Consider the following 15,385-nt stretch of genomic DNA (forward strand, 5'->3'; position numbering starts at 1 on the left):
GTTCGTTATAGGCTTTGCCTATTTCATATTAAGAAAGGCCAAACTGAACCGCTTTCTTCGGACACGGGTGCGATTTTTCGTGTAATATGCAGATATGGCTGGCAGGATGGCCTCCACTAGAGGTACGCACACTCACCTCTAAGCTGTCTAGCCTGGGTTTCAATATCGGCCCAGCTACGAACTGTGATTCTGGTTTCACATCCCGGTGTCATCCTGGTTTCACAGCTCGGTTTCACATTCAGGGTGATTGAGTCATCAAAACTCCCCCACTCCCTTCAATCCCAGTCCTCCCTTCATTTCTTTAAAACAGCTGTTCACCACCATCTCTTATCTTCCCCCATCCAAAACCTTGATCTTTTCTACCCCCGCTAATTCACCCCAGAGTCCTTGCAGTGTTCATATGTTTTATACCTCTCCCACCTACCCCCAAGCCCTCCCGATGTCCCTGCTCTCAAATGTTGTGTTTGTGTCCTTCCCCCTCTGTCCCCATCTTGTCTGCCGCTCCCCTTGTTTTTTGTGTTTTGTGTGTCGGTTTGACTTTTTGTGTGATTAATGTTAGCTCTTTCACGAGCCTCGATCTTGTATACAATAAATAAATAAAAATATATGTTTGCCCTCCTTTGAATGGATGTTAAACGGGGTGTCCTGTTTGCCGGCAATAGTTGGTGGACTTTAAATATCCCATGGTGTCCTTCGCGAACAGCAGGTGAGCTATCCCCAGCACCATGGCCAAATTCCAAATTCCTGTCCTGACATCCTGAGTGGGAATGGCGACCTAAGCAGGATTGTAGCCTAGTAAATGCTTCGGTAGCACCGACACTCTGCATAAGGCATGGTACATGATGATGATGAATATGTAGATATGTAGAATATGTAGATAACCTTTCTGACCTGAATGTTATCTTTCTCGATTGTGAGTTAATACAGTTTTATTTTCACTTCCCATATATCTTCCCATTGATGTCAAACCTCATGTACTTGGTGGCAGTTAACGCCATGAATCCTTCCTCTCAGCTGTTTGCTCAGTGCATACAGATGTTTGCTGATGTCTTGCAGTTCTCAAGATCAATGGTGCATGAGGTTTACACCGAGTACGTGGGAAATGTAAGCATGGCGACGCAGATTCTCCGCAAGGCCAATGTTACGCGTCCAAACTTCCGTGAATTCCTCAATGTAGGTTTCCATGCTTTGTGGAGGTGATCTTCTTTTCCATAAATAAGCAATTCCGTTTCAATGGGAAAAAAGATTTGGAGTCTGGATTTCACAAATGGCTCAGTAATAGTAAATACATTTAGGGTAAATGTTTCAGATGAAGGCCAGAAACGTTCGATTTTTTTTTTTTCATCAGCTCTCTTATTCTGGTACAACTCCAAAGTAGTTATCTCCGAAACATTGCAATGCACATGCAAGAGTATGACATCATCATGGTTTTTGTACAAATGTAAAAAGGAAAGATTGAAAGTATGTTCTGATGGAATATGCTTGATTGGTCACGTGATTGTCATGGTCTTATTGACCAGTCTCAGGAAGGTGATTCCACTAATGGGAGAAAAGTTAAACAAAATAGGTGCGTAGTAATCCTAGAGTTTGTGAGTTTAACCAGGAGGAGGTTACTGGTAGAATTGGGTATATCCGGTACTTGCTGGGTGTGGAGAGGGTAGGGGTAGTTTAGAGTGTCGGATGGTTGAGAGAGCAGAGTTAGCTGCACAGAGGAGAAGGGATAAAAGACCCCAAGACCACCGACCTGTCTGCGATGTGAGAGTAACAAGCTTTGTGCTTCAGCCTTATTGAGGGAGATGCCAATAATAACTTGTTTAGGTTGTTAAGCTGGTGGTGACATCCGCAATCATGTGAACAAAGTATCGCACGCATTGTAGAGTAGGCCCTTGGGTGAGTGGTGGATACAGTGGTAATTTCTGAGATATTTAGGTTTCTGCTCTGGCCTTTGGTATTTATACCATGGCTAAACCTGTAATGTAAATGATTTGTACTGCAGAGGTAAATGCTAGGTAACAAAAGTCATACCATGGGTTATAAGAAGTTAAAAACTGCAGATGGATATTACAATGCGGATATTACAAAGACACAATGGGACAAATGACACTTTTCTAGGACAAAGTTTCCTTGTGTACTCTAATAAATATACATGAATCATTGAATGCTTCCTCCATATTCATGTTCATACCCACCATACTCATGCTATCGGTATCGGGATAGAGAAATCAATATGCAGAAACCTCCGGCCCATTCAAACTGCTCACGTCCGAACCCTAACCCCAAAGATGAGATGTCGTTGCAGGGAAGTAAATGTAGAAATAGGGTGGGAGTGCAAATAGATTCAACGTTTCCGTTCAGCTTTCATTCAAAATGTTTTTTCTTTTCATCTCTATATGATGTGAGGAAAGTTTGTTGTATTGTATGTATGATGTACGTATGTTGTATGTTTCATCTATCCCTCCGAGAGGATTTGATCACGGAAGCTAAAACTTTCAGGGATTAATGAGGTTACCCTGAAGTTGTGCCTGTGCAAGTTATGTTTCATTCTATCAAGTTAAAAATAATTAATTTCACCCATCTTGGCATTTTCATCCTTTGGGGAGAGGAGGATGAAATTGGAATTATACGAGCTCTATAACACGATGTGTATTATATATGCACATAAGCAGTACACATGTTTTTGCTTCATATACATAACGCAGGTTATTTTTATTTTCGGGATTGATCAAAGCAGTGGTCTGTTGCCTATACATCGCCCAAATATAAGGATGTTAGTAGAACGCTTGCAACAAGATTGCCCGCAGGGCGGGTACTCTGCTAGTTAATCGAAGGCTCATAGTGGAGCATGTACATAGAAACACGGAGGACAAAGTCATTTGTAAACATCAGTGTACTTTCCATTAATTACATGGACATTAGTAGACAATGGACACAGGCATGTTGCATATACAGTCACGTGAAAAAGTAAGTGCACCCCATGTAAAGTTTTGACTTTTTCAACATATTTCAACATACAGCTATTTGATCTTCATTTCAACAATATTGATAGATAAAGGTGATATAATATAACAAATATCATGAATCATTCACATTTTGTAGTCCATTGTATAATTTAAATAAACATAAATGCAAATTTCGCATGAGGAAAAAGTAAGTACACCCTTGGCTCTAATAGGTGGTATCGCTCCCTTTGGCAGAAACAACCTCAAGTCGGTGTTTCTTATAACTATCTACCAGTCTCTGACATTGACTGGGAGAAATTTTTGCCGACACCTCCATGCAGAATTCTTTCAGCTGTGCAATGTTTGAGGGGTTTCTTGCATGCACAGATCGTTTCAAATCCCCCCACAACATCTCGATGGGATTTAGATCCGGGCTTTGACTTGGCCATTCCAGAACCCTCCATTTCTTTCATTTCAGTCATTCCTTGGTGGATTTACTGGTATGTTTAGGGTCATTGTCATGTTGCAAGGTCCACCTTCGGTTGAGCTTCAACTTTCCGACAGATGGCCTCACATTATCCTCAAGCACCCTCTGGTACAATGAAGAATTCATAGTGGATTCTATGATGGTGAGCTGCCCAGGCCCTGATGCAGCAAAGCTGCCCCAAACCATAATATTTCCACCACCATGCCTTACAGTTGGTATCAGGTTCTTGTGGTCAAATATTGTCTTTGGTTTTGGCCAAACATGTCTTTTGGTACTGTGGCCAAATAGCTCCACCTTTGACTCATCTGTCCAGAGCACATTGTTCCAGAAGTGCTGGTCTTTGCCTAGGTGTTCATTGGCAAACTTTAGTCTTGCCCTGATGTTCTTTCTGGACAGCAAAGGTTTCCTCCTGGCACACCTCCCATGCAGATCAAATTTGTGCAGCCTCTTTCTCATGGTAGACTCGTGCACTTTGACATCAACAGTGGCAAGAGCTACCTGTAGGTCCCGTGATGACATTCTGGGGTTCTTCGAGACTTCTTTCAACATCTTGCGGTCTGCTCTCGGGCTGAACTTGCTGGGGCGGCCTGGCCTGAACAAGTTGGCAGTTGTTTGGAATCTTCTCCACTTGTAGATGATCTTCCGGACAGTCGAATGATTCATTTCAAATTGTTTGGAGATCTTTTTAAATCCCTTCCCAGACTCGTAGGCATCTATAACCTTCTTTCTGAAGGCCTCAGAGAGCTCTTTTGATCTCGGCATGGTGACGCTGCACACTTCAACAACAAAGAGCAAACCAAACTAAATGTCTGAGGATTAAATAAGAAAGGTTCCTCCAAGATCCTCGCCAACGATGTTGTAATCATTTGCACCTGAGCTGGTGCACCTGATTCTAATTTTAGGTATTTGAAGTAGTGATAAATGTAGTGGTGTACTTACTTTTTCCACATGAGAAATTTGCATTAAATGTTTGTTTAAATTATACAATGGACTACAAAATGTAAATGTTTCATGATATTTGTTATATTATGTCACCTTTATCTATCAATATTTTTGAAATGAAGATCAAATAGCTGTATGTTGAAATATGTTGAAAAAGTCAAATCTTTACATGGGGTGTACTTACTTTTTCACGTGATTGTACCGACGTGGTTTTTATCTGGGATCTCCATATAATGAATCTGTGGTTGATGTGAATGCTAACATGCCGACACAAATTCTTCTCTTTCCATGTTTTCTATGTTTGTCTTCTATTTTTTTTCCTTTTTTTGGTTGTACAGACAAATGCTGACCATCACATTGCCCCTCAAATGCAAAAGTAAAAACACAACTTGACCACCGAAAGCTATTATTTATTTGTTGCCCATCAATCAAAAACCCTTTTCTCGCTCTCGCTTAAACTGTCTTTTTTATTTTTTATTTCAAAGTCCAAAAATAGTCTCATAATTGGTAATGCATCTTCTTTTATTGTCAGCGTCTTCTTCTTCTTCTTCTTATTATTATTCTTATTCTTTTTCTATTTCCATGCAGCCTGCATGCTTGTATGTATATATAATTAGTTAGTAAATTCTACTTTTCTTTCCCACATTTAAAAGTACAATTTTTCCACAGTTTTATTTGCTTGCTGTTATTATCTGCCTATATTCATCCAGTAATAAGTATGGTTTGTTTATTTGGGCGAAGAGCTGCAAACAGGAGAGCTGTGATCGCCGCTTGCTTCCCAGTCTACTCATGCTGCCTATCCAGCGCTTTCCACAGCTCATCATGCTGCTGCAGGTAAATCGAATCTCGCACTTCTTCTGCACATTAAAAATGAGATGAATATAAGACCAAATTTTTTTGATTAACGCAACATAGTGGATCTTACGAAGAAAGTTTCAGACAGTAAACTCTATCATATTACACAAGCATTTTCTTCCACAAACGTTTTGTGGAGAGTTGGAGGGAGGGAAATGAGGTCAAATATTTATTTATTTGCAAAAGTGTGAGACATTTCGCATTTTTCTATTCTGATGCATAAGGACACTCAAACTGTGTTCATTACATATATGAAAAAGTCTTTATAAAAAGAAAATTTTGAAATAGCGAAATGTTTACACAATATACCTTGATATAAACTAATAGTGGGTATATGTCCACCTTTTCCTTCAAAATCATTGAAATTCTTCTCGGGACACTTTCAAATGATTTTATTATAAACTCTTATGGAATGGTGTTCCACACTTCTTCTAAAGATTATTTAAGTTGCTGGGATTCTTTTTTACTTTTTCCAAATTTTCCAAATAGGATTTTTTCCAAATACAGCTTCAATGACAAGATATTGGCTATAAGGGGCCATTCCATGTGTTGAAGGACTCCAGCTTCTTTCTTTTGTAAATAAGTTTCAATAACTCCAGCTGAGTGTTGGGATCATTTTCTTGCTGCAAGATGAAGTTTGGACCAATAAGTCCTGCACCACTATGGATATCATGTTTGTACATTACTGCAGTCAATATATCATCAATTTTCAACAATTCTCCAACAACACTGGAGGGTATGTACCCCAAACTTGAAATGTACCTCCAAACTTGAATTGAGCCTCCTCCGTAGATTACACTGGTGGATTCAAGCAAGGCTCTTTATAAGTTTGTTTTTCATCGTCTCACATCCTGTCTTCGATTAGATTCAAATAACTAAAACAGACTCATTTGTCCAAAGCACCTTTGACTATTGTTCTATATTCCAAATTCGGTGTTTCTTGTACATGTTTTTGCATTTTTATCTTGTTCTCTTTTCTGAACAGATGTTTTCTTACTGCAACACATTGTTTAAGTCCTGATTTCAAAAGTGACCTAGGTACTGTTAACGGATGAACGACACCTGAGCCTTCTGCCAGTTGTGTTGTCAAAGCAATGTTTGTCATACTTCTATTATTCAAGGATATTGTACTCAAGTATTTCTCATCCTTTTGAGACAGCTTTTTGGGTCTAACAGTCCTAGGTTTGTCAATTAAAGATTTTTTTTTACAGATTTTTCCTTTTTTTTTTTTTTTTTTTTACAGATTTTTACAATTATTAGATTTTTAGATTTTTACATTTTTTTTTTTTTACAGATTTTTACAATTATTAGATTTTTAGATTTTTACATTTTTTTTTTTTTTACAGATTTTTACAATTATTAGATTTTTACAGATTTTTACAATTATTAGATTTTTACAGATTTTTACATTTATAAAATTTTTTTACAGATTTTTACATTTTATTTTATTTTATTTTTTACAGATTTTTACAATTATTAGATTTTTACAGATTTTTACAATTACAGATTTTTTTTTAGCTCTTACACGAGCCTCGATCTTGTATACAAAAAAAATAAAATATTACAGATGGTGTTTGTTTAAACTTGTTGATTGAGCTTCAGATACCACACTTTGAAAATCGAGTAATGCAAATTATTTCACCCAATGAATTTCCTTCCTTATACAGAAACACAATTCTATGGCGATCTTCGACTGACATTTTAGCCATTTTGTTTCAAGTGAATCCTGATAGCTTTATAGATGTGTAAAGAGGAACACCTGGTGCTGAAGATGAGGAACACTTGGTGCTAAAGATGAGGAACACCTGGTGCTAAAGATGAGGAACACCTGACAATTAGTTATGAATTACATTTGATTGGTAAATGTAATAGATTAGCAACTACAACACTTCATAGTAGCTGCTCATGTGTACTTTACTTTGAGTTGTTGTGAACACAAGTTTTTGAAGATTCTCATCAATCTCAATTAAATATTACTAAATGACAGGTTTGGGTTCTTCTCACACAAACTGTGCTGTATTAATTACAGTCAATGTTGTTATAACGGTATAAAACACGAGTGGAGACTTTGAGTAAATTGATGATGCTCATAACATCCACATATTGGAACTCCAGAATGTGTTTAAAACTTTTGTACAGCAGTGTATTTCATTACTGACAATATTGCAAGTGAGACATTGTCCTGCAAATGCAAGTCATGCAAACTCTGCTGAATGAAAGTCTCATTTTTCCTCTTGCAGGATATGCTTCGACACACTGCACCCAGGCATACAGACCGCCTTTCCCTTCAGATGGCGCTGTCAGAACTGGAGGCCTTGGCAAGCCAGCTCAATGAACACCGCCGCGAAGCAGATCGGCATGCAGAGTGCCGTGCAATAGCAGGCACACTTAACGACAGGTGCCTAGCCAAGGTGAGACAGGTGGAATATATATTGATGAGTGAACAGACGTGTTGCTTCAACTCAATTAATACCTGTTCAGCAAGTCTCAGCCCGGTCTCAGCAAGGAGTTGGATCCGTATTAGTTGGGAAGGATTGAATCAGAGATATAAAGAAATGGTCAAAATGCGAGGTAATGCAAAAAAACAAAAAACATAAAAGAGTGGGAGTGGAGTTTGAGAAGGAATGCATTGATGAGAAGGCAAACAAGCTAACCTTTCCATGCACCTGTGAATAGTCATTGCAGGCTGGTGACAGCTTCATCATTCGTAAGGATGATGTGATGGAAAGCGTGCTGGGAGATCGTGGAGAGCTCCTCAAGAACAAACGACGACGACTCTTTCTGCTCAATAACCTCCTCATTGCTGTCACAGTGAATCCCCGGTGAGAAACTGTGACCCACATGGGAATGGAACAAACGACTATATACACTACATGACAAAAAGTATGCGGACACCCCTTCTAATTAGTGGATTCGGCTATTTCAGCCACACGCATTGCTGAGAGAGATATATAATCAAGCACACAGCCATACAATCTCCATAGACAAACGTTGGCAGTATTATAGGCCGTACTGAAGAGCTCAGTGACTTCCAACGTGACACCGTCATAGAATGCCACCTTTCCAACAAGTCAGTTCATCAAAGTTCTGCCCTCCTAGAGCTGCCCCGGTCAACTGTAAGTGCTGCTATTGTGAAGTGGAAATGTCTCGGAGCAACAACAGCTCAGCCGCAAAGTGATAGGCCACACAAGATCACAGAACGGGACCGCCGAGTGCTGAAGCGTGTAGTGCGTAAAAATCGTCTGTCCTCGGTTGCAACACTCACTACCGAGTTCCAAACTGCCTCTGGAAGAAACGTCAGTACAACAACTGTTTGTCGGGAGCTTCATGAAATAGGTTTCCATGACTACGACGTTGCACACACGCCTAAGATCACCATGCGCAATGCCAACAGTCGGCTGGAGTGGTGTAAAGCTTGCCGCCATTGGACTCTGGAGCAGTGGAAAAGCGTTCTCTGGAATGATTAATCACGCTTCGCCATCTGGCACGGACAAATCTGGGTTTGGCGGATGCCAGGAGAACGCTACCTGCCCGAATGCATAGTGCCAATTGTGAAGTTTGGTGGAGGAGGAATAATGGTCTGGGGCTGTTTTTCATGGTTTGGGCTCGGCCCCTTAGTTCCAGTGAAGGGAAATCCTAACACCACAGCATACAATGAAATTCTCGATTATTGTGTGTTTCCAACTTTGTGGTAACAGTTTGGGGAAGGTACTTTCCTGTTTCAGCATGGCAATGCCCCCGTGCACAAAGTGATGTCCATACAGAAATGGTTTGTTGAGATCGGTGTGGAAGAACTTGACTCACCTGTACAGAGCCCTGACCTCAACCCCATCAAACACTTTTGCGATGAATTGGAATGCCGACTGCGAGCCAGGCCTAATTGCCCAACATCAATGCCTGACCTCACTAATGCTCTTGTGGCTGAATGGAAGCAAATGTTCCAACATCTAGTAGAAAGCTTTCCCAGAAGAGTGGAGGCTGTTATAGCAGGAGCGGGAACGGGGTGGGGGGATGACCAACTCCATATTAATGCCCATGATTTTGGAATGAGATGTGTGATGTTCGGGTGTCCACATACTTTTAGTCATGTAGTGTATACTGCATAAGGATCTTGTTTTACATAATGTGTAATTCTCAATCGAGCTTGTGCACACACTCAGCCTTATCTCAAGATTGCTACTCAAACTCTCAAGATTGCTACTCATTCGATCACATTTTGATCATGGTAATGTTAAAATTGATCTAATGGTTGCAATTCTTGACTTTATGATGAAATGCATTCATAATAAATTTTGTTTGTTACACTGTGTGCAGTACTCCGTATGATGGTAATGGTGTGGTTCCTACTGGACCTCGCTACGTACTCAAGTGGAGTGTACCATTGCTTCAGGTTCAAGTCCAGGGTGGGGAGGCTGAGGAAGAACAGGCAGGTAAGATCCTATAAACAACTACAACGGTACGCGGGAGAACGTATACCTCTGCTAGGCTGATCAGTTTACCTTTGCATCCCACTGATAGGCCGTACCTGGATGTGGACATCAACCAAAATCGAATCGGCTTGTCTTGAAATCTTGGTACCTACCCAACTTGTCTACTAAGTTTTGTCCATATCCGTCCACAACCTTTTGAGATATCATGCTATATATCGTTTTTGGCTCCATCTCTCAATGGTGAAGAATCACTGCAAGGATAAAAAAAAAATTGTATCCGGATCTTTGCCAACATCGAATCAATTCACCCTTGTCACACACCCAACATGTCCAACAAGTTTCGTCTGAATCCGTCCACAACTTTTTTAGATATCTGTTCAAAGACAAACAGACAGACAGGGGTGAAAATATAAAGAGGTAACAAGTAGATAAACTCCAAAGATAATAAAATAACGAATCAGGTAATCTGTAGGTTGTTTGCATATGATTAGCTTGGCTTTCCTTTTGGATTAGTGCTGAGTATTTATTGAGCAGTGGCTTTCAGAATTGCACCGTGTTATATTACAAGCTATTGAGTTCTCTCGTCTTGGTGAAATTCCTGACAGAAGAGCATTCGACTTCAAACTATCAACCCGGTACTTCATAGGCAGGTTCCCTTCAATGCTTTGCTAGTGAGCCACCCTTCAATGGAATGTCATACTGTCAGCTTGCACTCACTTCTGAGTGTTAAAGATCCTTTTGAAAAGAGAAGGCCATTGAGGATGCATATCTGACTCATTAAAATACGAGACATATCCATGGATGAGAGGTGTTGAGGTCATACCATTTCCTGTTTATATCAGTGAGCGGGGCGGTGGATATAACACACACACACACACACACACACACACACACACACACACACACACACACACACACACACACACACACACACACACACACACACACACACACACACACACACACACACACACACACACACACACACACACATTCTCCTTTTACCAATAGATGCAAAAATCGAGTATAATTTGTCTTGTGGCCCATGGAACCAAACAAACAATATATTTACAACAGCCCTTACTGCTCCCATGCTCTCGCCTCCCCCTCCTCCATCCTCGAACCACCCACGCAACATGATTAATCGTAAATATCGTCATTATAAAAATTCATTTGAAGCTTACCCTGTGTCCAGATATGTCCTTTCCATCGGTGTTGAGAAGCACCCAATCCAGAAACACAAATTTTGTGTATGTTGCGAAGATGTCCTTTGCCGAATAGATGTTTATCGCTGGTAAAGAAGCACCGCATTGCCTTTCCAAATGCAGACGTTCATTAAATAAATCACCAAGCCTGCCATGCTCGTATAAGGCATTCCTGCAAGGTTCGAAGTCTTTGCATTACAGTACAAGTTGCTGCCCTTTCGGTGAACTGAGATATATCCGTGGATTCAACTATTTTGTTGTACAGAGGCACACCCCTTTCCCTCCAGCACTTTAAATATATATTTTCGGCTTCTTCTAGAAGCTTTGTCAGCTGTTTTAGGCAACAATCCTAATCTCGCACGCACAGTATACTTTAATGTGCCCCAAACACTGCTGTTTCTATGAGTTTCTGCACTTTCGTGCCGAGCATTCTGGGCTGGATTATGGCATTTTGAAGGGCCGGCATTTGCTGCAGTAAATATGAGGTCAGCATTGGATTTCCATTTGGGAAATATTTCAGAATGGAACGAACAAATTAGAAAGATAACGGAGGTTTGGGTGTGGTTATGAAAGTAAAATCTACATGTCTTGCACATATGTGATTAAAAAAAAATACATAAATTAATTATTTTGTCTGTTAAATGTCTATTGGGACATTATAAACAACATGGAGGAGGCTGAAGGCAACTGAAGTGTGTTTACTAAGGAGCTTTGAATTGATGGCCTCAAAGTGATTGGAAAACAATATGTTCATTCACGTCATATTTTAACTTGTTTACACCAATGCCCTCAGGTCGAATCAGTGAGATTCCAGCTTCACTTTCGCAGGAACTCAAAGACATCCGCCATGATTCTGAAATCCTGTCTCAGATCTGCCATCTGGTGGGCACCCTCAAATGGTCCTATCCTGTAAGTTTGTTTGCTTCCTCGAGTTGGTCTGACAAACTACTTTTCAATGTATATAGTTCACAGCAAGATGAATCTGAAAATACAAGATTTCAATCTCACACCTTGTGCATGTCGTTGTTCATCTAGAAATTGTTGGACATTATTGTGCCTTTGATGGACCGTTATTTCTTCCAAGATCCTATGCCCCATGGACTTGCAGGCCTGTATGACGACACTGGAGCACAGATTGAAGCAACGAGAGGCCGAGGCTGGAGAGATGGGCCGCTCCCTTATCCTTCTGCAACTGAAAGGTCGACCAGACAAGTATGTACTTGTTGAGGTACACCTTCATCCTGCCACTTGACCTATGAAAAACCTTCCATTTGTATGGTGGCTTGTGATGCTGGTTGACGAAGATATCTATCCAACTTCTACTTGCCATGTGTGTGTGCAGGCACGGGCGACCTACAACCTTTGGAGCTGTATTCAATGCTGCATCTCCACTCGTTCGAGCCAGCTGGCTACGAGACCTCTATATTGCACAACTTGCCCTGGGTTTGTGGACGTCGATGTGGAATTTTAATATGTGGAGAATCAGCATAAAAGGCTTTGTCTCTTCCCTTTCACACCTGCTTTTGAAGGGTGCTCTTGGGTTTTTGTTATTGGGGAGAAATTGAGAAAATTAGAAGGGGATTTTTCTCTTGTAACATTAAACATTCAATTTAAAATCGGTGCCCTAGTACCATTATGACACTGTACAACCTTTTCAGGTGTTTTATTATAATTATATTACAATGTTGCTACATTTCCATATTCATACAGGTATGTTTTTATTGTTCTTAGAAAATTCATTGTGTGTGTGTGTGTGTGTGTGTGTGTGTGTGTGTGTATGTGTGTGTATGTGTGTGTGTGTGTGTGTGTATGTGTGTGTGTATGTGCATATATATTTGTGTGTGTGTATGTGTGGATGTATATATATGTGTATATATGTGCATATATATTTGTGTGTGTGTGTGTGTGTGTGGATGTATATATGTGTATATGTGTATATGTGTATATATGTGCATATATATTTGTGTGTGTGTGTGTGTGGATGTGTGGATGTATATATGTGTATATGTGTATATATGAATGAATGAATGTATATATGAATGTATATGTGCATATATATTTGTGTGTGTGTGTGTGTGTATATGTGTATATATGTGCATATATATTTGTGTGTGTGTGTGTGTGTGTGTGTGTATGTGTGGATGTATATATGTGTATATATGTGCATATATATTTGTGTGTGTGTGTGTATGTGTGGATGTACATATGTGTATATATGTGCATATATATTTGTGTGTGTGTGTGTGTATGTGTGGATGTATATATGTGTATATGTGTATATATGTGCATATACAGACTTGGCATTTAATATGGAATATATATTTTTCTTGACTTGGGTTTACTTTCTTAACTCAGTATATCAACCTGGTGAGTTTATTTTACACTTTGGTGATTTATTTGTTAAAAGAACCATGTCACTGATTGTCTGTCGCAGCAAGAAGTCAACAACAGGATTATATCACAGGTGGCGTGGCAAAATGTACGGACAGGTGCATTTGATGATTCGCTTCACAGTCGGGTATACAAGGGTTGTTGCGTTCTGTATTAGTGGAAAACAACTGCTGCACGTCTCCAAAAGTTATTGCCGCTTCCTCTGGAGATGGTCCGTCAACTTGACAATGCTGTTTGTCATGGAGTGGTGGCTTTACGAAATTACGGCATGAAACAGCGTGCTATTGCTCGGCAGTATGGCATCACTCAAGGTCAGGTGTCAAAGATCCTGAAACGAAATGCTCAGAGGGGTGTCCCTACTCCAATACCGAGGCCAGGATGTCCCCGCAGAACTACAAGGAGGGATTATCACCAGCTGCACCGGTTAGTCCGCAATGGCCGTACCAAGTCAGCTAATCGGCTTAGGGCTGAGTGGCAGCAACTGACAAATGTGCCTGTATCCAGAAGGCTAGTCAACCAACGACTGGTTCAAGCAGGCTATCGTGCCAGGCGTCCCCTGAGAAAGCCACGCCTGACCAGACAACACCACCAGCGCTGATTGCAGTGGGCCAGAGAGCACCGTCAATGGCAGCCAGGACACTGGAATCACGTGATCTTCAGTGACGAGTCTAGATTTCTGGTCTATCGTCAAGATGGCCACGTCCGAGTGCGCAGACAAGTGCATGAAGCCTACAACAAAGATTGTATAGTGCCAAGAGTCCAAGCTGGAGGTGGTGGGGTGACCGTTTGGGCTGCTTTTCATGCAGGGGGCAAAACTGACCTGGTTGTTCTGAATGGAAACCTGAACCAGTTCAAGTACAGGGCCATTCTGGAAGAAACATTGCTTCCATTTGCTCGTGCAGCCTTTCGAGGAAACTTTGTCTTCCAAGATAACAATGCACGGCCTCATCGTGCTTGCATGATCCAACACTTTCTTTCTGACCATGGTGTAGAGCATATGGAGTGGCCTGCCATGTCCCCGGATATGAATCCGATAGAGAACTTGTGGGCAGAATTAATGCGTCAAATCGACCACTTGGACCAGCAGCCGACGTCTGTGCGTGAATTGCAGCAGGCTATTGTCACTGCATGGCAAGCGATTCCTGTCCAAACCTTGGCAAATCTCGTGAACAGCATGCCTCAACGTGTACGTGCTCTCCTGAATGCTCGTGGGGGTTACACGAAGTACTGAACTGTAATTTTACTGTCCGTAATCCCAGTCGTAATTTAACTTTTGTTTTTGTTAAAAATTTTTTTGGCTAATGTGCAAAATAAAGAGATACTTCTGGAAAACGTACAGAAGTTTAACACAGTAGTGTCCATGAATTGAGTTCAATATCAGTTTACATCACTTTCAAGGATCAATTTATTTGTTTCAAAATGTCAAATGTGGTTTTTGTTTCTTTTAAAGGTCACATTAACAAAATCTAGAATAATTTCAACATAATTCCAATGAACTTTTGGTTCTAAGACATCTTGAAAAGTAAGTTCACCCCCACAAAAAAAAAATTCCATATTAAATGCCAAGTCTGTATATTTGTGTGTGTGTGTGTGTATGTGTGGATATATATATATATATATGTATATATGTGTATATATGTGCATATATATTTGTGTGTGTGTGTATGTGTGGATGTATATATGTGTATATGTGTATATATGTGCATATATATTTGTGTGTGTGTATGTGTGGATGTATATATGTGTGTATGTGTGGATGTATATATGTGTATATGTGTATATATGTGCATATATATATATATCTATATATATATATATATATATATATATATATATATATATATATATGTGTGTGTGTGTGTGTGTGTGTGTGTGTGTGTGTGTGTGTGTGTGTGTGTGTGTGTGTGTGTGTGTACGTATGTGTGTGTCTGGTAGGTACTATTAATTATTTTTAAAAAGTATTTTACAACAGACACTAACCCTTTGTGAGGAATGAAAATATTATATTGACTTTAGCGGATGTTTATTTCACCGATATTCAACTACAAAGTCAGCCTGCTGGTTGCATCACTTCTGGGTACGGGGCTGTGCTGCTGATGTGGTGCCCCTGCACGTTAGGGCAGGAATTTGTAAAAG

At 40.2% G+C, this 15,385-nt stretch overlaps 1 protein-coding gene across 4 annotated transcripts in view; it reads left to right on the forward strand.

Moving 5' to 3' along the window:
* Window positions 1-15,385, forward strand: part of LOC137424653 (rho guanine nucleotide exchange factor 10) — a 173,195-nt gene that overhangs the window by 130,386 nt on the left and 27,424 nt on the right. For all 4 annotated transcript variants that reach the window (XR_010983964.2, XM_068112349.2, XM_068112347.2 and 1 more), the window contains exons 12-19: window positions 1,057-1,173; window positions 5,110-5,202; window positions 7,464-7,634; window positions 7,900-8,045; window positions 9,538-9,653; window positions 11,652-11,767; window positions 11,943-12,070; window positions 12,201-12,301. Coding sequence is in view for 3 of the 4 variants with exons in the window: in XM_068112349.2 (XP_067968450.2) it covers window positions 1,057-1,173; window positions 5,110-5,202; window positions 7,464-7,634; window positions 7,900-8,045; window positions 9,538-9,653; window positions 11,652-11,767; window positions 11,943-12,070; window positions 12,201-12,301 (988 nt within the window). In the remaining variant the exon portion in view is untranslated. The remainder of the gene's footprint in view (window positions 1-1,056; window positions 1,174-5,109; window positions 5,203-7,463; window positions 7,635-7,899; window positions 8,046-9,537; window positions 9,654-11,651; window positions 11,768-11,942; window positions 12,071-12,200; window positions 12,302-15,385) is intronic.

Source organism: Myxine glutinosa, chromosome 4 (assembly GCF_964187855.1).
Source record: "Myxine glutinosa chromosome 4, kmMyxGlut1.1, whole genome shotgun sequence".
Taxonomy (NCBI): Eukaryota; Metazoa; Chordata; class Myxini; order Myxiniformes; family Myxinidae; genus Myxine; species Myxine glutinosa.